Source organism: Myotis davidii, unplaced genomic scaffold, assembly GCF_000327345.1.
Source record: "Myotis davidii unplaced genomic scaffold, ASM32734v1 scaffold73, whole genome shotgun sequence".
Lineage (NCBI taxonomy): Eukaryota > Metazoa > Chordata > Mammalia > Chiroptera > Vespertilionidae > Myotis > Myotis davidii.
In genome coordinates this window covers 4,283,665-4,307,675 of record NW_006286675.1, presented here as the reverse complement: position 1 = coordinate 4,307,675, position 24,011 = coordinate 4,283,665, and the positions used below count along the sequence as shown (strand labels likewise).

The following is a 24,011-nucleotide window of genomic DNA, read 5'->3' as shown; positions in this document are numbered from 1 at the left end:
GTATCCCTTTTGGCAGCGGCACCGGAGGGCTGTGTGCGGGACTGCGGGAAGGGCTGAGGATGGGCAGCCGGGACCGGTCTCTTTCCTCTCGGTGGACTTCCTGCCCCCTCCCCAAAACCAAACCACACACTCTTCCTGCACGAGTGCAGGCCTCGCCGAAAAGCAAAGGTCTCCTTTTTGTGTGTGTGTGTTGCTTAAAGTCTTCTTTGATTCATTACACTGAGACATTTACATGTCTCAGGATGACAGTACTTGCTATTGCTATTAACTTTACGCGCTTTATTGGCATGTGTTCCTCTACTTAAAATAGAGGGTGAAAAAAATCGGTTTCACTTTGATCATTGGTGCTGTGTGTTTGCTAGCTGGATTTCCTTCTCCGGTTAATAAGAACCAGCAGCCTGCGGCCGGGGGGGTGGAGGCCGCTATTCCAGTTTTTATCAGCAGCTGGTTGCCCCCTTTATTTATAAGGTACTGCCGCCCGGTTTTGTAGAGTTTGAAAACCTTTTTTTTTTTTCTAAACCTACCTGACGAAAATGAAGGCTCGCAAATGTTTCCTCTGAACACCCAAAGGCAAAAACATTGAATGTTAATTATTCTATTAGTATGTAAAGGTCAGTTTTGCATTCCATTTTGGCAGACCAAACTTTAACTCTGCTCTAGTCTCTGCGTCCACAGGCTTGTAACATTCATTGTTTCCTGCTTGCAGCTAATGAAGTCTGCGCATGACTGTGAGGGGTTTAGCCCGAGTAGTTTAAAGAGGGTTTTGGGGTCAGCAGCCTTAAGGCTGTATTTCAGACTTGAGCATCTCTAAATCTCAATGCTCTATAATTTTAAATAATGGGCTTAGAAATACTTTCCTAGGCAGTTTGTTGCCTCATACTCAAGACACAGTTGTGTGTGTTTGTGTGTGTGTTTTCTGTGCATTTCCTTTTATACCTGGCTGAAAAGTCACCTCCCCCAGGTAAACCCCTCAATTTGTTGCTTAACTTTGGTAAAATTTTAATCCCAGGTTGATTTCCCCTGCCGTGTTTTTTTTCACTTTTGGGAAGCCTGCCTTTGGTTTCCATTTAGAACAGTGGTTCTCAACCTTGGCTGCACATTAGAATCACCTGGGAATCTTTTTAAAATCCTGATTTCTGGGCCTCATCCTCCTGAAATTCTGTTTCTTTGTTACTCATGCTGTGGCCCCACCCCATAACAAAGAAAGATTGAGAACCACTGATTTAGAAGGAAATGCAAATAATTTTTATGTTGACCAAAACAGTACCATTAAGAAAATAATTCTGCTCTAAATAAGCATGGACTGCATTCCAAAACTGTGTGTGTGGTAAAAACAGCTCTGGATTACTTCTGGATACTTGAGTTCAAGTCCTGACTTTGTCACCTTGTAAGTTTGTGACCAGGAAAAGTTCTCTGTAACCTTTCGTGTTTTATTTTCCTCTGTAAGGGAGTGATAATATCTGCCCTAATACATTACAGAATTTCAGGAATTAGAGGGAATAATGTGCTTTGAAAAATTACTTGTGTTATGTTACTTATAAAAGTCTTTGAAGACGTGAGAGAGCTTCATAAACATAGTCGTTGCCACTCCCCCCGAGTGATTTAGGACTAGGACTTTAAGATTTTAACGGACATGATAATTATGAAACTAAAAACTTTCACTTTTAAATGTTCCGTTTGATAAGAGTTCTGTAAGGGGAAATTCCTTTTATCTCCTTATGGAGTCGCCTTGTTACCAACCTCTGGTGGTTGCCAAAAAAAAAAAAAAAAAAAAAAAAACTAAAGAAAGATTTTACTTTGTGTCTTTTTAGGTTATCTCTCCTGGATAGTTTTGCTGTGCAACTTTTAGTTTGCCTTAATCAAATAATAAGTAAAACAACTACAATAAAAGTTGTTTTTGCAACTTCGAATATGACAATAAAATAAGAATTGTAAGTTCAGGAGGTAAGTCAAGAACTGGGGTGGGCAAAAGTAGGTTTACAGTAGTTAGTATGCAGTTTATTCTTCTATTTATTATTATTATATTATTATTATTAACTTACTTTTGCCCACCCCTGCGCATTGGCATAATTCTAATGTAAATAAAATTCTGACACTGTGTAGAGATTTTAACATCAAATTGTCTGTTTTTGGCCTTTGTTAGATAAGCTGTTGCAGTTATGAGAACCTGGTAACAGAGAAAGGTTTTTTTAAAAAATATATTTTATTGATTTTTTACAGAGAGGAAGGGAGAGAGATAGAGAGTCAGAAACATCGATGAGAGAGAAACATCGACCAGCTGCCTCCTGCACATCTCCCACTGGAGATGTGCCCGCAACCCAGGTACATGCCCTCGACCGGAATCGAACCCGGGACCCTTCAGTCCGCAGGCCGACGCTCTATCCACTGAGCCAAACCAGTTTCGGCGAGAAAGTTTTTTTTAATTAAGAAGTTTCTAGAAGAAATGTGAACTGAGGCTGATTTGTAATTCTTTTAGGGAGCGTATTTAAAGTTATTGGCTGAATCTATATGGGGGAGTTTAATGGTTGAGACAAATGAGTGCTGCCAATCAGCCGGTAGGTATTTAGGATCTGTCCACATTAAAGCAACAGCAATTTAGAAATTGGACTGTCAGATCTTGATAGTACAAACTGCCGAGGTAGGAAAGGAGGGAGTTGTATGCGGGAGGTGCTGACACCTGAATTTTTTTTTTTTTTTTTTACCTGGGATATAGTGTAATAGCTCATTTGCAAAGAAAGAAAATCTTGTCTCTCATGCCTCAGGTGTTATAAACGTGCAGTTGATCCTCATTATTCTCATTTTCTGTGGACTCCATATTTGAGAATCTGTCTACTTACTAAAATGTTTTTGTGATTCCCAAAACCAGCCCTTTTGCAGTCATTCATGCACATGCTCAGAGGGGTAAAAAATGTGAGTCTCTGAAATGCATGCTCCCAGCCGAGGTTGAACAAAACAATACTCTGCCTCCTTGTTTCAACTCTCATACTGTAAACAAGTGTGCTTTTGCAGTCTATTGAGTGCCATGTTTTTCTCATTTGGGGGCTTTTTGTTGGCGGTTTTGCTGTTTAAAAAGCATAATACCAAAGTGCTAAGTGTTCCTAAGAGCAAGAAGGCTGTCATGTGCCTTACATTAAAAAGAAGCGCATTTAGATAAGTTTTGTCCAGGCATGAGTTATAATGCTGTTGGCCTGGAGTTCAGTGTTAATGAATCACAACAGATATCAAATAAGGTGCCTTTAAATAGAAACACTCATAAAACAAGATTATGTATTGATCAGTTGACAAAAATGTTGTAACCGAGGCTTGCAGGAACCTAACCCTGTCTTTCCCCTAGGAGTAATGGTTTAGTGTTTGCTAATTCATTGTTCACAGAGACTTTATAGAACATAACTATGGTGAATAATGAGAACTGACTATATTTACTGATGTGGAGAACTAGCGTGCTTCCTAAGGATACAGCGTGTCATGGGTTAGAAGACTTTAGGCTCTTCCTAAGCTGATGGTTAAGATTTGGGAACAGTGGAGAGTTAGACCTGGAGTATTATGGAAGTGTGCCAACTTGCAAATTTATGTATCTCATTCTTGGGGGTAATAAGTTCCTGAAAGGATGAGGCACCGTGGTACTTGTGAATAGGCAAGTCTAAATATCCAAATAAAACAAATGGCAAGAACAAACATATCCAGAGTAAATTAAAATTCCAAAGTTTCTCTTATTTATTATGTGGTGCTGTACAAGGCTGAGATCTTGAAAGTGAGACATTCACAACAGCCTAAATATGAGATAGAAAAAGGTAGTTCATTTTTATTTTGACAACAGTGTTATAAAAGGGTGGGAGTTGGTAGTCTGCTCAAAAAGTCCAGATGTGAACTTTATTTTTCCTCCTTGGACACAGTGGTGTCAGTGTGGGCCCACCATGTAGAACTTTCCAGGGGACACTGTAGGGAGATGGGTGAAGTCAGCCAGCAGTAAGCATTTAACTCCAGCACTAGGCAGCCTCACATAAAGGTCATGAAATAGGCTGTTACCTAAGTTTGATTTTGCAGTTTTAAGCCTAAATAGATGACCCTCAACTCACCCATGGTCAGCTTTCAGATAGTCTGTGCATTTGCGCAGTTTGCACTGAAAGCAAACTGCATTTTATGATAACTAGGATTTTAGTTTGTGTGGAGGCACTGTTTGGCAGCTCTTGTTGCCAGGGTCAGGATGACTAAATATCGGATCCCTAATCCTTTCGTTCCCCTCCCCTAGCCCTGGGGAGTCTAGTCTTGGGCCATTTTAGCATCAGAACACCTAAAGTAGTTAATTGAGCATTCCATCAGGGGTTTCCATGCCCAGTGCTACCTGTATTCAGCCCAAGCTAACTGGCACTTCGATCTCTTTATGTGATGGGAGGTGGAGTTGAGCAAAGGCACAGCGGAGTTGATGGCAGGCACCTGACGTAACCTTGTTCCTGATACGTAACTTCCACTTGGGAAGTTAGATTGTTGGCTGCCCAACCCATAACCTACCTATCTCCTGAAGAGGTTTCACTGGAGGGACATTAAGGGGAGGGTGCACGCCTGTGTCAATTTACCAAGTTGATTAGTGTTCTAAGCCAATGGAAGGGCTGCCAACAAAGATGGCTCTCATTCTGAGGCTATGCCTGAGGTTGGCTAGCACTTGAAAGAAGCCTAACTAGGGATTTTACACACACACACACACACACACACGTGGAAGTAAGCATAAAACGTGGGTATATTGTTCAGATTTTAGACATTTGGCCTTCAAAATGCATTTTCAAGAATGGTTATGTGTACGAGTAAGAAATTGGATGTAAGTGGAATCTGGCCTGTCTGACATTGTGCCTGGTATGCTGCTTCAGATTATGGCAGTTTGGGCCAGTTAATTATTCATGCCTGGAACATGCCTAGATAAGGAAAGCTGGACTTATGTTCTATCTTTGGTAGTATGACTATGGAAAGAGTATTTTGAATAAATACTCATGACCAAAATATATTTTTCATATATATTTCGTCATCCACTATGTGTGACTCACAGCTCCCCAAACCTTTGGAATTTCCCCAGGGTTGAGAGTGACAAAGGTGTCTTTTGTTATGTGAATGAGGTGATTTGTGGAAGCACCTGTGGATGGGGCTGGTTGCCAGGAGAACCAGCCAGGGGATTAAAAGGTTGGAACGTTCATTCCTGCGCCCGCCTCTGGGGATGGAAGAGGGGATGGAGGTTGATTCACTTGACTAGACAGTGGCCAGTGATTTAATCAATTATGCCTATATAATGAAGCCTCCATAAGAACCCTCCAAGAGGACGGGGTTCAGAGAGCTTCTGGGTCGGTGAACACTAGGAAATTCAGCAAAGAGTGGTGTACCTGGAGAGGGCATGGAGGCCCCGTGCCCTTCTCCCACATACCTCATCCTATGCGTCCTATGCATCTCTTTCATCCAGCTGTTCCTTTTACAATAACCAAGTGACCTAGTAAGTAACGTGTTTTTCTGAGTTCTGTGAGTCACTCTAGCAAATTAATTGGACCCAAGTCGGGAGTTGTGAGAACCTATTGTATTTATATTATAGCTGGTCTTGAGAAGCACAGGTAACAGCCTGGACTTCAGATACCTGTGTGTCTGAAGTGGAGGGCAGACTTGTGGGACTGTGTCCTTACCCTGTGGGATCTGAGTCTATCTTCAGGTAGATCGTATCAGAGTTCAGTTGAATTCTTGGACACCCTGCTTGTGCACCTTAACTGTTACCTACTGCAGGTTAACAGGTTTTCTTGAGCAGGACCAAGTAGAGCAATCCTCCTTAGCGCTGAGCCTTGGAGCCTAAAGTCCTTAGGCCTTATGTTTAATTCCTATGTGGCTGCGGCCCCAGGAATCCGATAGCTTTGCAGTCTGTGTTGTTTGCCCCACTCTCACTATCAACTGACTTGGTGTGAGCATCTTCTTACCTGTCTTGGTTACTATTCATGTGATTCCATGCCTGTCTCTGTTCAAAGAAAGTAAAATAAGGCATGGTTTTTATGTGCCCGAAAGGAGAGAGCTTGCTTCCCTTTGCTTACTTTAGAAACTATTAGGTTATTGCCTGATGCATGTCTCAAGGTGTAGGAGAAAGAGCGCAGACTAGCTTGTCTTGCCTTGGTTGCTGAGGGAAGGTTGTTTTTGTTGTTGTTCTGATAACTTAATAACTGTGCTTTTCTCCAAAAGCACTTCATGAAAATCAGCTTAAGAATAGGAAAAATAGCATTTGATGGTGAGTGAGGAGACTTGGATTCCAGGCTTAGCTTCTTTAGAAGTCACTTACGTTCTGGGCACTTTGGTTTTTTCATCTGTAGAAGAATAATACTCATATTTGGTCAACACTCATGAGAATCTAGTGAGGTAATTTATGTGAATGTGTTTTTGAAAAGTATGTGCTGCACAGCTATAAGATGGTGATGGTGGTAGAATGAGAACATATATTTCTTGAGTTTACAAGGCAATTTTGGCTTCATTATGTCATTTAATCCACATGCCAAACTTGTGAACTGTGAAGTAAGCCGCGTTACTATGATTTTCTTTAAGTGAGGAAACTTGGGTATGGAGAGGGTAAATGACCGCCCCGTACATTTAGTGTTAGGCATTCAGAGCAAAGCCTAGAACAAAATAGGCTTTCATTGATTTATTGTTGATTGAATGAGTGAAAGTGTTGAAGTAGAGCTCAAACTTTAGTCAGGTCCTGGCTCAACTGACTTAACAGAGAGTCAAGTGTGAGAAGAAAAAAGCCTTACACAGATGAGAGATATTTTTATCAGGAAGAACAGAGAGGATGATTTGAGAATTGGGTGTTTATAGGAAGAATGTGTGTTGCAAAAATATAGGGGGGCAACAATTAGGACACGCTGTGGGGAAGAACAGCGAGGAGGATGTTAATGCACATCTACCTCATGTGCCTGAAGCTAGGCTTGCATGTGGCCACCAGAATCTGGTGATGATTGGTCTGAGATTTTATTTCACTTATTCCTCTCTCTGAGATGGACAGCTAGCTAAACCGAGCACAGTGTGGCTACATTCGGTGTCTGCCACTCCAGTGCAGTAAGTTTCCTTTTCCTTTTCTGGATAGTCTCTATGTATTTAATAGAGAGGGGATGGATGTTGATTCACTAGACCAGTGATGGCGAACCTTTTGAGCTTGGCGTGTCAGCATTTTGAAAAACCCTAACTTAACTCTGGTGCCATGTCACATATAGAAATTTTTTGATATGTGCAACCATAGTAAAACAAAGACTTATATTTTTGATATTTATTTTATATATTTAAATGCCATTTAACAGGAAAATCAACCAGAAAAATGAGTTGGCGTGCCACCTCTGACACACGTGTCATAGGTTCCCCATCACTGCACACTAGACAGTGGCCAGTGATTTAATCAATTATGCCTGTATAATGAAGCCTCCATAAAAACCCTCCAAGAGGACGGGGTCAGAGAGCTTCTGGGGTTCAGAGAGAGGAGATATCCAATGAAAGCCTCTAAATTCTTGACAGTCAAAAGGGTCATACACCCTGTGCTAGTTCATACTTGTAGGCTTGTCCTGTGGTTGTACTTTATTAATGAGGCCACATTGGATTAGCCTAGGAAGGTGGTCCTGATGGGGGGGATAGGGTGATAGAACAGGGGCAACAGGATTAGGGATTCTGAAGGGTCCACTGGAGGTTGATGTCTTCCTGATTCTGGCTTTTGGCCAAGTGACAGTGTGGAGGAATATCCGGAGGTTTGAATGCGCTTCTCTCTATACCCATTGGTTCTCATACTGTAGTTAGCCACTGTTACTAGAAGATCCAGGCAGTGAGGCAAGCCTGGTGCCGCAGCTTTCACTTTGGGAATCTCCTTGGAACACTTTCATACATATCTTGAAAGTCCATTCCCTTGCCTGAAAAAAAATACAACCTAATACAGCCCATATTTCTGTTCCCCAGATAGGGGCCCTTGTCCCCTTGTTGATCAAAATTGGACCGCTCTTTGTGGAAGGCCAACATAATGGAGTTCATATTTATAGCTGAGCTTGTCATTTGCACTGAATGCCCCTAAGTTTTAGTAGCTTTTGAATTGATACCGAATGTTCTCTAATTTTCAACCTTAAGCTATTTGGAAGAACTTATTATTAAAGATAAGGGCGTCTGAGGAAAGGAAGGTGGCTGGCAGAGAAAACACATGACTATTGCTGGAAAAAGAAATTACAAAACAAAGTGTATGTTCTAGTCATCATGACTAATATTCATGTTGACAACAACCATGAAAGAAAGTGGTTTTGCTCTAACCATAGTTAGAGCAAAAATGGATTTCAGTACAATATAACACCTTTACAAATACATGTTTTCTCTTTCCAGAAGCACATCCCTCTCACTTTGTTATTATGTCCAGGTGTTAGTTAGCATTTTGAGTTATTATATTTTTGGTTATCCTGATCTCATAATATAAAAACTATCACAGAGATGAAAAGACTTTTGGGATGTACTTAGATTTATTTTCCGGATGTTGCATAATCTTTTGCAAAAGGTAGTAGATGATTTATGGTTCCTAAAGGATGTACAATAAACCAGACATGTCACTCTCCTACTTACAACTATTCACACCACTCAAGGGCTTTCACTGGCTTAGAATACCATCTCAGCTTTATTGTGCCCTGCAGGGTATGCATGATCGGGCCCTTGCCCACTTTCCCACCTCACCTCCCCGAACTGTGGTCAGGCCACATCCCTCCTCCATATCCACATGTCCAGCTTTGGTCTGACTACGATTTTTTCCCCAAAAGTTATTTGTCCTCCCCCTTGCCTCCTTAATACTGTTAATCCTTCGCATCCTTTAGGTCTCAACTTTCATTCGTCTCCTCAGAGAAGTCTTCCCAGATTACTCTAAAGTAGTGGCCTGTGCCCTTTTTATTTTATTTTTATTATTTTTTTTAAACTACATTTTAATGATTTTTTTACAGAGAGGAAGGGAGAGGGATAGAGAGTTAGAAACAATGAGAGTGAAACATCGATCAGCTGCCTCCTGCACACTCCCCACTGGGGATGTGCCCACAATCAAGGTACATGCCCTTGACCAGAATTGAACCTTGGACTCCTCAGTCCGCCGGCCAATACTCTCTCTATCCACTGAGCCAAACTGGTTAGGGCTGTCCTGTCTTTTTAAAAATACATTTACTGTCATTTGGAATTTATTTACTATATTTGCATTTATTTTGACAAGTAATTTTAATACATATAAAGCCCATTCACTTCTCATAACAATCCTAACATATGAGGGAGGTAATATTAATATTTACCCCATTTAATAGATGAGGAAATCAAGGTAAAGTTACTTCCCAGGGTCACATAGACAGAGAGAGGCTCAGCTGATTTCATTGACCAGAATCAAACCTGGGACTCTTCATCTGCAGGCCATCGCTCTATCCATTGAGCCAAACCAGCCAGGGCTTACTAATATATTTTATTGGGTTTGTTGGGCTGTGATATTGTACAAGACATAAAATTCAGAAGACTTTGAACAAATTACTGTTATCTTTCACCTTTATTTGCTTAGGTCTTTTGTGGCTAGATAATGCCTAATCCCTGGTCTTCATCTCCCACCTGTTTTATTGTATTATTACCAGCCCTATTGTCCTTATCTCACACCTGGTTCCTACAGAAGCCTCCTAACTGATCTGCTTCCAGTGACTTCCCACTTCACTCCCTCAAGTCAAATCATCCTCCCAGAACTGCTAAACTAAAATATCATTAACATCATATTACCAGCCTGCTCAGGGACTGACAATGACTGCCTGTTGCCTACTACATTAAGTATGGACCTGTCTGGGTAGCCTTCAGCTCTTTCCTAAATCCACATTATGCTGACCCAAACTTAGCTTCTTCTGCTTCTTAACAAGGAAGTTCAGTTTTTACTGGCTGGTCCAGGGGTGGGCAAACTTTTTGACTCGAGGGCCACAATGGGTTCTTAAACTGGACCGGAGGGCCGGAACAAAAGCATGGATGGCGTGTTTGTGTGAACTAATATAAATTCAAAGTAAACATCTACACTAATCTACACTAATAAAAGAGAAAAATGGTAATTGGCGTATGACCGCTACCCTTGACATTGGCTAATCAGGGCGATATGCAAATTAACTGTCAGCCAAGATGGCGGCCAGCAGCCAGGCAGCTTGAAACTAACATGAGGCTTGCTTGCTTCAGTGACGGAGGAAACCACCCTTCCCCGCCGGCCCCTGCCAGCCTCTGCCAGCCTCTGAGCCTGCAGTGTCAAACATTGTAACAAATGTAGAAGCTAAAAAAAACCCCCAGAAACCAGCTTTCAGAGAGCTGGGATCCCAGAGCTGGAGTTGATACAGAGTTTCTATTAGAACCGAAACAAACCAGATACCTGCTTTCAGGAGTGGAGGCCTAAGAGCTGGAGCCTCAGAGCTAAAGCTGGCCCAGAATAAAAAAAAAAAAAAAAAAAAAGAAGCAGTTGGGAGCTTCAGTCCCAGCCTGAAAACAGCCCTCAGCCCCTCACCCAGACTGGCCAGGCACCCCAGTGGGGACCCCCACCCTGATCCAGGACACCCTTCAGGGCAAACCAGCCAGCCCCCACTCATGCACCAGGCCTCTATTCTATATAGTAAAAGGGTAATATGCCTGCCAGCACTGGGATCAGCGGAGCTGAGAGGCCTCCTGGCACCAGGATCAGTGTGACAGGGGGCAACGCCCAAACCCCCTGATCGCCCTGTGGCTCTGTGTGTGATGGGGCGGCTCCCCACCCCCCTCACCCCACGGGCCCTGCTCTGTGTGACAGGGTGTGGCTCCCTAACCCCCCCACCCCCAAGGGCCCTGCTCTGTGCGATGAAGTAGAGCCATAACCTCCCCATCGGCCCTGCCCTGAGTGTGACAGTGGTGGCGCCCCAACCCCCGGATTGGCCCTGCTCTGTGGGTGACAGGGGGCGGTGGGCCAACTCCCCTATCGGCCCTACTCTGTGAGTGACAGGGGGGAGCTCCCCACCCCCCTGATGGGCCCTGCTCTGTGTGTGACGGGGCAGTGCCCCAACCCCCTGATTGGCCCTGCTCTGCGTGACAGGGGGTGGCACCACAACCTCCCCATGGACTCTGCCTTGAGTGTGACAGGGGGCGGTGCCCCAACCCCCCAATCGGCCCTACCCTGAGCGTGACTGAGGGTGGCATCGCAACCTCCCAATCTGCCCTGCTCTGTGCATGACAGGGGGCGGCGCCCCAACTCCCCAATCGGCCCTGCTCTGAGCCTGACCAGGGGCTGCACCTAGGGATTGGGCCTGCCCTCTGCCACCCTGGAGCAGGCCTAAGCCAGCAGGTCGTTATCTCCCTAGGAGTCCCAGACTGCGAGAGCGCACAGGCCGGGCTGAGGGACACGCCCCCCCCCCCCCCCCCCCCAGTGCACAAATTTTTGTGCACTGGGCCTCTAGTCATTACATAAAAGGGTACGGTCTTTTTTGGGGCCGTAGTTTGCCCACGGCTGGGCTGGTCTGTCTCCTTGTCCTGGCCTCTCATTCCTGCCTCAGTGCCTTTCCTCAGGCTGTTGATCCTTGTTGCAGTACTTCCTTGCACCCAGGAAATAATCAAAGTGTGATCCACAGGTCAGAGAGGGCTTTAGATTTCATAGATTCTGAATAAACTTAAATATCTAATTGTCTATGATGCTAACATACTTAAGGCATATGCAACTTCGATGTGGCCTTTTGAAACTCTCTCTCTCTCTCTCTCTCTCACACACACACACACACACACACACACACACGTATACACACCACCTAAGAATAGATGTTCACAAGGTAACCACTTAACCGAAACTGATCTCTATTTTATTACATAATACACATTTTGGATTTAAATTATATTTAGTCTTTTTTTTTGTGCCCTTTTAAATTTGTTGTTATCCTATTTCACATACTTTAGGTTTACAAACAAGATTATAACTCCTTAAAAGCAGGGATCATATCTTCTCTTCAACCTCTCTTGAGTACTTTGCTGAACTCAGAATAGTGGTGTAATAAAAATTGGTTGGTTTCATTAATGAGGCTGCAGCAGATGGCAGGTGCCTTGCAGTTGAACCTTAAATACCTAATTTCTTATCTACTATGACCGTAAGTTGCTTGGGGGTGTAGATTTCATAGATTCTGAACAAACTTCAGTATCTAATCTTCTACAATGCTAGAATTCTGGGTCTACTGTATGTCATTTGATATTTTTATACTTTGATATTTTGCTTCTATGCATAACACTTCTGTGCATACTTAAGGCACATATATGTTAATATGTATCTATTTGGATTTGGAATTTTGAAAGTGTTGTCCTTAAACTTAACGGGGAAATTAAAGATTTGGAGTCTAAATACTACATTAAGGAGTAGAATGCTTATCATTATTTACTTAATAAAAATAAGAGACTTTAAACTCAAACCTTGCCTGAATAGGAAACTGGCTTAGGTGAGGAGAATGTTAACTGAATTCTTGGGAGTTCAGCAGACCTTTTCCTATCAGTCTGTTCCTTCCAAACCTTTGTTTGTTTTCTCCACTTTTTTATTATTTCTTTGGTTTGGCTTATATACATGTATACAAGTCCTTCGGTTGATCTCTTCCCCTTACCCCCGCCCTCCCCTACTTTCCTTCTCCTTACTCACAGGAGATGATCTTTCCTATCTTACTCAGAAGATTAGGACTGTGAGTATCACTTGTTTTACCTCTGATTTTGCTCATCCTCCCTTGTCTGTGAAAAAGAAGAAATTAACTGGTTTATGACCACGCCCTTCCAGTTAGTCTTCCCTCACTTGATCTCCCCTCACATCTTGAGACTTTCCAACCTGTCAGTTCTGCTGCCTCATCCCCACTGCTCCCACGAGAATGTCCCATTACCTTCTGTATGCCTCAGAGCTGTATCTTTTTTTTTTTAATGTTTTTGTTGACATTTTAGAGAGAGAGGAAGGGAGGGGGATAGAGGTAGAAACATCAATGAGAGAGGAATCATCCATTGGCTGCCTCTTGCACACCCCGCACTGGGGATTGAGCCCACAACCCAGGCATGTGCTGTGATGAGCAATCAAACCAGGGACCTCTTGGTTCCTGGGTCGATACTCAACCACTGACCCACACTGGCCGGGCCACAGAGCTGTACTTTCAGATCACCCACCCTGCCTTTGGCTTCCCTTTCTGTAGAATGGCTCTATTCCATTCTACATGGTGCTACCAGAATGATTTGCAGAGAACACTTAGATGGGCAGGTTATTTCTCTGCTCTGAGATTTTAGTGGCTCCTTAATGCATGCAAAAATCAAGCCCAAATCCTGCCAGAGCTATCAGTCCTTCCAGGATATGGTTCTATCCTCGTCTCTTACCTCCTATCCCCAGTTTGTTTTTCTAGCTGATTTGGGCAACTTGCTCTTAACTGGATTCTGCCTATGTTCTTCTGGAGTGCTTCCATAAATGTTCCTCAGAGGCTCAGCTCAGCTTGTTTCTCACCAAAGCCCCTCAGAGTTCATCTATTTCTTTGGGACTTAGTTTGTAGTGCTGTTTGACACTGAGTGCATTGTGCCTTAATCCATTATTTCCCTAAGTATTCCCTGAGAGATGCTTCAGGTTAAAAGAATGGCCAGTGAGGTTTGAGAGATTTCGAGCACATAGAGCTGCCATCCGCACTGCCTTTGCCCCTTGTGTAAGGCATAGCAAGAAGCATATCAAAACACAGGAAGGAAAATAAGTGGCTTAATTTGGTTTATTCCAGTGTTTCTGAAACTTATTTATCATAGAAGAAATTTTTTTCATATACCATGTGAACATCCAGTGCAAAACACTTTGGAAAAATACTGCCTTAAACTAGATTTCTTGTAGGCATGTCTCCTATACAGATTGAAGGCTCTTTGAAGGCACCCTTTGGGCTGTGTTCATTTTTCCTGCCTCAGCACCTGGTAGATACTTAATGTTTACTGAATGAAATCACACTGCAAGATCAAGAGTTGCTCTTTCTTTGGATGCTTGAAGTATGAATATTATAAAGAAAAGCTGGTTCGCTACATCTTGTAACTGCATATACGTAGTAGGTACTCAGTAAATGCTGAAGAATGCTGACTAAACTCTGATCATCTTTAATGGGATGTAGTTAAGGTATTTTTTAGAAATATGGTGCTAGATAAATTGATGATAGGTGGTGGTGATAGTACATGCACTGGGTTACATGATTTTATTAGATAGATAGATAGAGAGAGAGAGAGAGAGAGAGAGAAAGAGAAAGAAACATCGATGTGAAAGAGACACACATCAATTGGTTGCCTCCCACATGCGCCCCAACTGGGGCCAGGGATTTACCCTGCAACCTAGGCCAGGGCCAAAACATGACATTTTAAAATAAAGGTTCTTATTGGACTTAAAATGCCATTTGACTCACCGATGGAATCCACATACAACTTGTGATGAGTACGCTGCATACATTAAGCTACATGGTCCTGCAGAATCTCTTTCAGCTAAAGGAGGTTCAATCGTAGTAATTTTTGTTAAAACTAATAAACCAGCAACCACCACCACCACAACAAAAATCTCAGACTGGTCGTAATGCTATGTTCATAGAGCTGCCTTTGTTCCGAAAAGTTAGTTTTTACTGGGTATGCCTGTCCAGGCATGTTGTTATGCACACACATAAACATTTATAAGCACAATTAACCTGGGCATGAATATTCACAATATCCCTTCTTGTAGTTCTGACACAAGCTGCTTCCTGGAATCGGCAAGGTTTGGCTCAGAAGACTGAATGGAATTTAACCCTTTTCTCTTGTGCTCCTGAACCTAGTCCATGCAGTTGTCTTCCCGGAATGGGAAGAATTTTATCTTCAGAAGAGTGATCCGCATTTTATGGGGGAATCATTTCCAGTTGTGAATGACCAGAATTCTAAAAGTGTCTTTCAAATTCTGTCTAAAGACTTGTATTTCTCTCTTTTGCTTTCCTTTTAGGCTCCAACCAGGAATGGAGACACCGTTGGATGTTCTGTCCAGGGCAGCATCTCTGGTGCATGCTGATGATGAAAAACGTAAGTGAGGCATCTGTTCTATGTGCTTTTTACTATGCCCCCTCGTCTATCATAGACTTAACATGTTTCTTTACTTGGCTTTGTGGCTATATGCTGTTAATTTTGGTTGTTTTCCTTAGAGATAACAGCTTGGTATTTTTAATTTTATTTTCAAGTGCCAGAACATGTAAGTCTTTTAAATATTATCTTTGGATCCTAGGGCCTGAGCAGTTCACTCCAGAAAGTCTTTTCCTTTCCAGTTTCCTCCAGTGGGGCTGGAATGGGAAGACACTCCTTATGTGTCTAGAGGTTTAGATAAATATGTGTTGGTTGATAGACAAATTGACCATCAGAGAACTAGAGATGGGAAAAAAAAATTCCAAGGTCATTCCTGTCATTGGAAGTATGCGGCACGTATCCTAATAAAAAACAGTTGTGAACATTCCTTTCCCATAGCTGAGAGAGCAAATATTTTGGGGGAAAACTTTCTTAATGTGGTGGGGGAGGGGCAAAAGGAGAATGAACATTGACATTGGAAGATTATTCCGCAGTGTGTCAAAGTGATTTTCCTGCTCATCCTAAGGTATGTTTATTTTTAAATGATCTGCTCCAAGGTAAAATTGCTTGCTGAACAGTATTTGCAAGAATAACTGTTCTATGTGGGTACAAGGTTGAGTATTCTTTTCCTCAGCATTAACAAAACAAAAAATATGTAAGGTTGAACATTTTTGCATTCTAAGTTCTGAGAGATGAGCTACTTTCCAGTTTGGTTGTTAACGGTTTGGCAGCTGGAAGTACATGTCCGTAAAACTGTAGGGTCTGCCTTTTTAATAGCTGTTAAGATTTTTATATTCCCAAGCCTCAGTTTCCTCATTAGTCACATGAAATGATATCTACCTGCAAAGTATTTGTGAGGATTAAATGGGCTGTTGTGTGGATAGTGCTTACCTTAGCTCTCAGCTTCTAAGGGCTGGGGATTGCCTTGCCCTCTTCTCTCTGATATTTTGTTGGCTCTCTAATAGGACTTACTGTAATACTCTAGTTTCACCGTATTCTCAGTGTGTCTGCTTCTCCCCACCCTTCCCACCACCACTCAAGATTATCTTTAGACTAGTGATTGGATGAGATAACCATTAAGGTGTTTCTTGTTTTATTTTTCCCCCCCTAACCTCTTATGTAATTTATATTTATTTAGTTTTGATTGTTGGGAGGATATAACTACCCAATGATATAATTATCCCTTCCTAGGAAAATGGAAGCTCTGGGATGCTAAGTGTCATTCCCAAGCACACTGTGCTAGGGAGAGGCAGCTCAGGTTGTAGGCTTTTACCTAAACAACAAAAACTCCTTTATGCCTCTAAGATTGCAATAAATGTTACTGACTTAAATAGCTAGTTACAAACTTTGTTAAACACTACTATAGATACTTTGGAGATTTTTACAGAAGATAGTATTTTGAGTTTCTGTTTTCTAATGCCCATGTTTCGTTAGGATTATTAAAAGAAAATACAAATGAAAAATAGAAGGAGTGACCTCAGGGGTGGCCCCTTGTACCTTTAGTGTAGAGAGCATATTTCTTCTCTTTTTCTGTTACCTTCTCAGGTTCTTTCCTCTAGCCCAGCTTCAGGATTACTCTGTTCAGGTTGGAGGCCTGGGTAGCTTCCAGTTGAGTGAGCAGCAGCTGAATGATTATGTGTAAGGGGCATATATAGATGGACAAGGGCAGTCCCTGCCTTCAAGGAGCTTAAGGACTTAGTGGGCATAGACTCTTACGGCTGTAAAATGTGTACAGAAGCGGGAGACTGGGTATACTTCCTGACGTAGATGCAGGGCCTCCTTGGAGCCCGCAGTTTGGGACAGCTGTTTGCACAGAAACAGAAGATACTGCCTGCCAGGAGAGAGAAGAATTCTTATTTTCCTGCTGTGTTGAACACAGCCATTAGTGATTTGTCGAGTAAGGCTATACAGTTGGCTTTCTGCATCTGTGGGTTCTTCATCTGCAGATACAACCAACCACGGATGGAAAATATTTGGAGAAAATGTTACCTTGTAGTTAGGCTTACGATGGTTGAGTCTCTACTGAGCATACACAAATTTTTTTCTTTGTCATTAGTTTCTAAGCAATGCAGTAGAACTACTGTTTACATAGCATTCAATAATCTAGAGATATTTAAAGTATATGGGAGGATGTGTGGAGGTTATATGCAAATAATTTTCCATTTTACATAAGGAACTTGAACATCCTCAAATTTTGGGATCCACAGGGGTCTTGGAACCAATCCCCTGTGGGTGTTAGGGACAACTATCTATATATAAAAGCCTAAGCGACTGTTAGGGCAGAACAACCAGAAAAAACTGGTCGCTATGATGCACACTGACCACCAGGGGGACAGATGCTCAACGCAGGAGCTGCCCCCTGGTGGTCAGTGCACTCCCACAGGGGGAGCGCTGCTCAGCACTGCTACATCCCCTGAGGGGTCCCGGACTGCGAGAGGGATGTCCGACTGTGGTTTAGGCCCAGTCCTGGTGCCGTTCTCTGTAGAAGGTAGTCAGTCTGATCAACTCAGTGACTCAGGGAAGTGCAGGGAACTCAGAGTGAGCCTGCCTCCGCACTTGACTCACCCACTCAATGGTGTTCACAGGACAGATCATGGTGGCTCTGCTTATGCATGTGCAGCAGCTGCTAAAGCTCAAGCAGCAGGCCATGCAGCAGCAGAAGGCCATCCAGCCACAAGCCGGCAAGTGGACATCCCCCGAGGGGTCTCGGACTGCGAGAGGGGACCATCCCCCAGTGCATGAATTTCGTGCACTGGGCCTCTAGTCTATATATATAGAAAAGCCTGAATGACCAGTCAACTGGTCCCCCACCAAGGGACAGACGCTGAATGCACAGGATCGGGCTCCCTCCTGTCTGGATCGGGCCTCTGGGAATCGGGCTGAAACCAGCTATCTGACATCCCCTGAGGGGTCCCGGATTGCAAGAGGGCGCAGGCCAGGCCGAGGGACCCCAGCACCAGGCCTCTAGTCTAATCTAATAAAAGAGGAACATGCAAATTGACCATACCTTCACTACGCCCCAAGCCATGCCCACCAGTCAGTCAGAGTGACTATATGCAAATTAACCCAACCAAGATGGCAGCCAGCAGCCACAGAGCTGGAGCAAGCAGGAAGCTTGGTTGCCCCAGTGATGGAGGAAGCCAAGCTTCCCGCCTGCCCTGGCTGGCTGTGGCCTCTGCTAAAGGCAACAAAGTATCAATTATAGAAGATAAATAAACCCCAGATACCTGCTTCCAGCCAGCCTCCACTGGGAGCTTGGGTGGCTGGGGGCTGTGGCCAGCCTACAAACAGCCCTCAGCCCCTCACCCAGGCTGGCCAGGCACCCCAGCGGGACCCACATCCTGATCCGAGACACCCTTCAGGGCAAACCAGCCGGCCCCCACCCATGCACCAGGCCTCTACCCTATATAGTAAAAGGGTAATATGCCTCTCAGCACCAGATCAGCGGAGCTGCGAGGCCTCCCGGCACTGGGATCAGCGTGACAGGGGAAGGCGCCCCAACCCCCTGATCACCCTGCGGCTCTGTGTGTGACAGGGTAGAGCCATAACCTCCCCATCGGCCCTGCGCTGAGTGTGAGAGTGGCGGTGCCCCAACCCCCCAATCGGCCCTACCCTGAGCGTGACTGAGGGTGGCATCACAACCTCCCGATCGCCCTGCTCTGTGCATGACAGGGTGCGGCGCCCCAACTCCCCAATCGGCCCTGCTCTGAGCCCGACCAGGGGCTGCACCTAGGGATTGGGCCTGCCCTCTGCCACCCTGGAGCAGGCCTAAGCCAGCAGGTCATTATCTCCCGAGGGGTCCCAGACTGTGAGAGGGCACAGGCCGGGCTGAGGGACCCCCCCTTCCCCCTAAGTGCACAAATTTTTGTGCACCGGGCCTCTAGTATATATATAATATGCTAGACTGACCATGGAGTAGACTTTATTCTGGAATATTCTTCTTTGGACTCCAGTGATTCCAAATTAGTTTAGGAGTGGCTTGGCATAATCCTGGCACCCCTTTGTAATGGTTTTAGCTTTTTGGAATAATTTTTTACATCTAAAGAGGAAGAAAAAAGTTCCAAGATGTCTATACTCATTAACATGTAGGCAACATTTTTGAGAAACATTTTAAACTTTTACTATGGGGCTGTATGTAACACTCATAAGAGCACAGAGCTCAAAAACCAGGCATTCATTGTATTTTCTATTACTAGTAATGTAAGTATGTGAAAACTCATGTAATTTATAGGCAAAGTTGAGCCTTAAGTTCAGCCTTTCGGGTACATTTCTTAAGACCTATTTGGGCTTGTTCAGCCTGATTCAGCTTTCTCTACAGTAGATTAAGCCTCTTTTAGCTTTTGTTATAAATTGCTCTTAAACTTAACATTCTCCTCAACACTTTAAAAAAGTCTGGTATATGTAATCTGATTTGAGTGTCTGATTCCAGACAGAAAAATGTTCTATTTGAGATCAGCTTCCCAACTCATGTAGGTGACCTAAATGACTCTTTTTTTTCTTTTGCTCATGGAGAACTGAAAACTTAGGCATTTTTGAAGATGTTATTGTTTTAGCATTTTGAAGAGAACAGTACCTAATAGGACTCAAGTATATAATACCTGATAGCCTTAAGGCTTCATTATGTCTACTAGTGGAGAATAAAGAAATATCTCAATAGTACACTGTAGACCTAAGTCAATAGTGAAATGGTGGTTTTGTAGTAACACAATAGTCACTTATCTGGATGGCCTAGAAGGAATAAATTTACTTAAAATAATCATTCCACTGCTCATGAGACATGGATTTAATCAGCATCCAGGGTAATCCTGGAAGGTACTTAATGAAAGTACAGGGTGAGGCTGCCAGTTTTCCTTGTGCTTGCGGAATCTCTCCTTCCAGTGATCATTAATGCTGGAAGACCCCAGCCCTTTTTTCCAACTCTAGTTGTTAGTAGTCAAAATTGGACAGAGTTTGTGGACAGGACGCTTATGCTCTGATGTTTAAAGCTACACCGTGTGCGTCGTTAGCATGATCCTTCATTTTATTGTGATGTTTACAGAATGTTTTGGGTTTTTTTTTGGTACAGATTTTGTTCTTGTATCTTCTGAGTATAAGATCCTCTTGGATCTGCTGACTTGCACTCTCAGATTAGAATAATCTTAAGAGAGCACCCTGGTAAGGAAAGCCTCTCAAAAATGTTGCCTTTATATTCGTATTATTACCGACACCTTTGGACTTTTTCCCGCTTGATATTGAGGATTTTGATGGAGGGGATAGTACTTTCGATGTGGTCTAATGAGGATGCATATGATAAAGCTGGATAAAGTGGGTGTGAGGGATGTAGAGGGGACAGGAAGAGAAGGCGGCTTTTGCAGGTGCTGCGGCCGCATCTGTTCCTAGCAATTCGCTCCCTCCTTGTTTGGTGAAGATATTTTAAAGCTGGCTAATTGATGAAGCATAAATAACCATATTCCTTCCGAGTAAAGCATTCCTAGGAGTGCAGGCTTTTATGATCACGGGGACCGATGCCCAGATGTGTGGAATATTTTCATGTCCTAGCCTATTCATGGTAACATAATGATCAGTTGCACTCACATACTGCTTCCTCAGATTGACTTCTCTCATCCAAGATCACGATGACTTCGTCAGCCTCCCCATAAAGTAACGTGGTTGCCCGGTGCCCAGCTTACGGTGATTTAGGCAGCACTTTCCTTTGAGCTGGGCCTGTTTTTTTTACTCTTTCTTCCTCTCCCTCTTTACTCTCTTGCCTTTACTCTTGGCATCTGGTATAGTGGCTTTCAGACATTTTTGCCCATGGCACAGAATAAAAAAGCATTTACATTGTGACCCTTGTACTCAGTGACATCACTGATACAATAAGCTTAATAAAACAATACTTACCCTGACTTTGCACAGTGTAGTTTGAATTACCTATTTTGTCCTTGCATTCCACTTTATTTAAATAAAAGTTGGGTCATGACTCATTAAATTGATATTTAGGATCCACTATGATTTGAGACCTGCAGTTGAAAAATATGATTTGGTTTCGTCTCCTTTGTTGGATAAACTTATTTCTGGCTCCTCCCTTTATGTACTGGAAAGTTTTGACTGACATGTGGGCCAGTGAGCCAGAGTATAAGACATGATGGAATTACAGGTGACTAGACGGAAATGACATCATTATATTGTTCTCTTTCAAGAGCACTAGTGGACTGGGCACAGCAATTGTTAGCATACATGACTACTCCATTAGAGGCAGTTCATCTCTATTCTAAGCCTATATTGTTCCTGATTTCTAGAGTAAGTGCTCCAGAAAATGGTCACTCCCCTTTGGTTGAACCTGTGTAGCTCCCTCTTGTTCCCTAAAGAGTGCTCCTAGCTGACCCCAGGGTTCCATCGGGACTGCTGGTAAATGCCAATTGAGAGGACACCAATATGATCCTTTGTAGACTAATTTGATGGCTTTGGCCACTGCATTTGTGTTTTAATTCCTTATGTCCTAGATGGCTGAGAAGGGTACCATGCATTTCCACCATGACAACCACTCGGGTAGCAGTGATTCTCAAAGAGAGGAGGAAGGGATATTTGTAATCTTTCTAACGATACCTTCCCAGGTTATAAATGCCAGATGAGAGCCACCAGTTTAATAGTATTGCTAGAGGAGTTCTGGATCTGTATTTTTAAGAAGGAGGGTCTGGCCCTGGCCAGTTTGGCTCAGTGGATAGAGCATCGGCCTGCATGTGGACTGAAGGGTCCCAGGTTCGATTCCAGTCAAGGGCATGTATCTTGGTTGCTATGGTTGCAAATATCAAAAAATTTCTATATGTGACACGGCACCAGAGTTAAGTGAGGGTCTTTCAAAATGCTGACAGACCGAGCTCAAAAGGTTCGCCATCACTGGTCTAGATCCTTCTATGAGGTGCTCTAATTCTTTGGCTATCATATGTCCTTTACCAGATTCACCAGTTGCTTATGTCTCATTTCCTTTATCATATTCTCTTTCTGTGTATACACACACACACACACACCCACACACACAGCAGGTCCTCAAATAATTTTGTTTTGTTCAACATCATTTTGTTATAATGTTGATGAGATAGATGCCTAGGAACTTAACTCTTGTTTATATCAAGTAGCCTGTGTAAAATTGGTCTTGTTATACATTGTTTCACTTAAAGTCGCAGAACCTATTGATGATGTTAAGTGAGGACTTACTGTATACACACACGCAGATGTATTTTTCTTGAAACATTTGAGAGTAAACGGGAGATATGCCTCTTTAATCCTAAATACTTAAATATGTATTTCCTACAAATGAGAATATACTCTTTCGTAACCACAATATGGTTATATTCATTAAAATGTTATATATACATATATATTTGTGTATATATATACACACACACATATATATATATAAAGATAAAACTGAGCATAAAATCTTTATGCTTATAGTGCCGTTACAACTTCATAACCAGAATATGAATTTATGCTTTAATACAGCCAATAAAACTATGATACAATAGATGACGACCTGCTACAACTGCACCCTGCTCCACTAGGGTATAGCACCCACTGCCACTGGGCCATGATTGATTCTCTAATGTCATCGTGCCTGTACTGCCAATGGTCCTTTGACACAATTTCCCCACCACTTTTATCTTGTGAAATCTTATAAAATATTATATTGCACAGATTATGTGACATAAGTTAGTTGGCTTTCTCTTAGTACAAATGCCTCAATTTCATTTGGGTTTGTTTCTGTCCTTTTCTCACTAGACCAGGAGAAAAATGCAGACACAGTCACCAAAATCATGCGCCAATGCTTGGTTATATGTGAGGTGTGTGATTCAGAATACACTTATGTCAGATTTTTTAAAAGATTCTCATTGAAATAATACAAGTAAAACTTTCTCATAGATCCCTGAATATTTGTCTTTGGGCTTTAGTTTAAGGATTGTGTACTGTCTCACTTAGTTCTCACAATAGCCCTATTCAGTAGGTACTATAATTAGTCCCCCTTTATAGATAAGGAAACTAAGGTTTACAAATAATTTCTTAAGGATATCCTGACTCTGAAATCTATGCTCTTAATTGCTCTACTACGCATATGCCTTCTCAGATAGAGGTCATTGAAGGATTTACTGCTGATTTAAAATGCAAACAAAAGGAAAAACAACACTGTATACTGTATATACTACCTCCACTAGTAAGTCAGGAAAAAGGTTTTCATTTGGAAAAGATTTCCCAGTCAGTGAAACAGCATTTTCAAAGCATTAGGTACCGATCTCTAACCAGCCAAAAGTTTAGGAGGGCAGGAGCCCACATTCAGGAACTGCCATGACTCTGCCTCCCACGTATGTTGATGGCTCACACACACACTGCCACAGACCTCTTTATATTGAGCTTAGTAAGTACCTCAGTTAAGGAGAGGATCTTGGTTCTGATGTCGGGCTGCCTCACACAGTAGCGACCCCTCATGACCACTGTCCAGGGAAATTAGATGGTGGCTGGACTTGATGACCTAAGACTCTGAGAACCTTTGTTAGACCCTAGACATGTTCAAGGCAAGGGTTCTGTTCTGTATTGCTTTGCATTCCAAGCATGTCCCATTTGGTGCATATGATCAGCCTTTAATAAATATCTGTTGGTAATAAAGTAACCACTGGAGTGAAAGGTTCCTCTCTAAGGAATAATTTATTTAGCACTAGCAAAAATGACTTAGTCTAATTACCGCTATTGCTACGAAAGTAATGTACAAATTTAAAGGAATACTGTATTCCACTTGGTAATCCTTCATAGGTTGCAAGACATTTTATTTGGTGGTTATAACAAGAATCTTTGTGGTAGGCTGAGCTGGGGATGGGTATCAGAAAAAAATTAAGCTTGAAGAAGTTAAATGACTAATTCAAGGTTAAAATGTTAAAAAAAAAAAAGGGTGGGGGTGACGC

At 42.8% G+C, this 24,011-nt stretch overlaps 1 protein-coding gene across 1 annotated transcript in view; it reads left to right on the top strand.

Annotated features, from left to right (window-relative positions):
* Positions 1-24,011, top strand: part of VGLL4 (vestigial like family member 4) — a 147,823-nt gene that overhangs the window by 1,394 nt on the left and 122,418 nt on the right. Inside the window, exon 2 of the mRNA XM_006758278.2 lies at positions 14,969-15,045. Coding sequence (XP_006758341.1) covers positions 14,982-15,045 — 64 coding nt within the window. The 5' untranslated portion in view covers positions 14,969-14,981. The remainder of the gene's footprint in view (positions 1-14,968; positions 15,046-24,011) is intronic.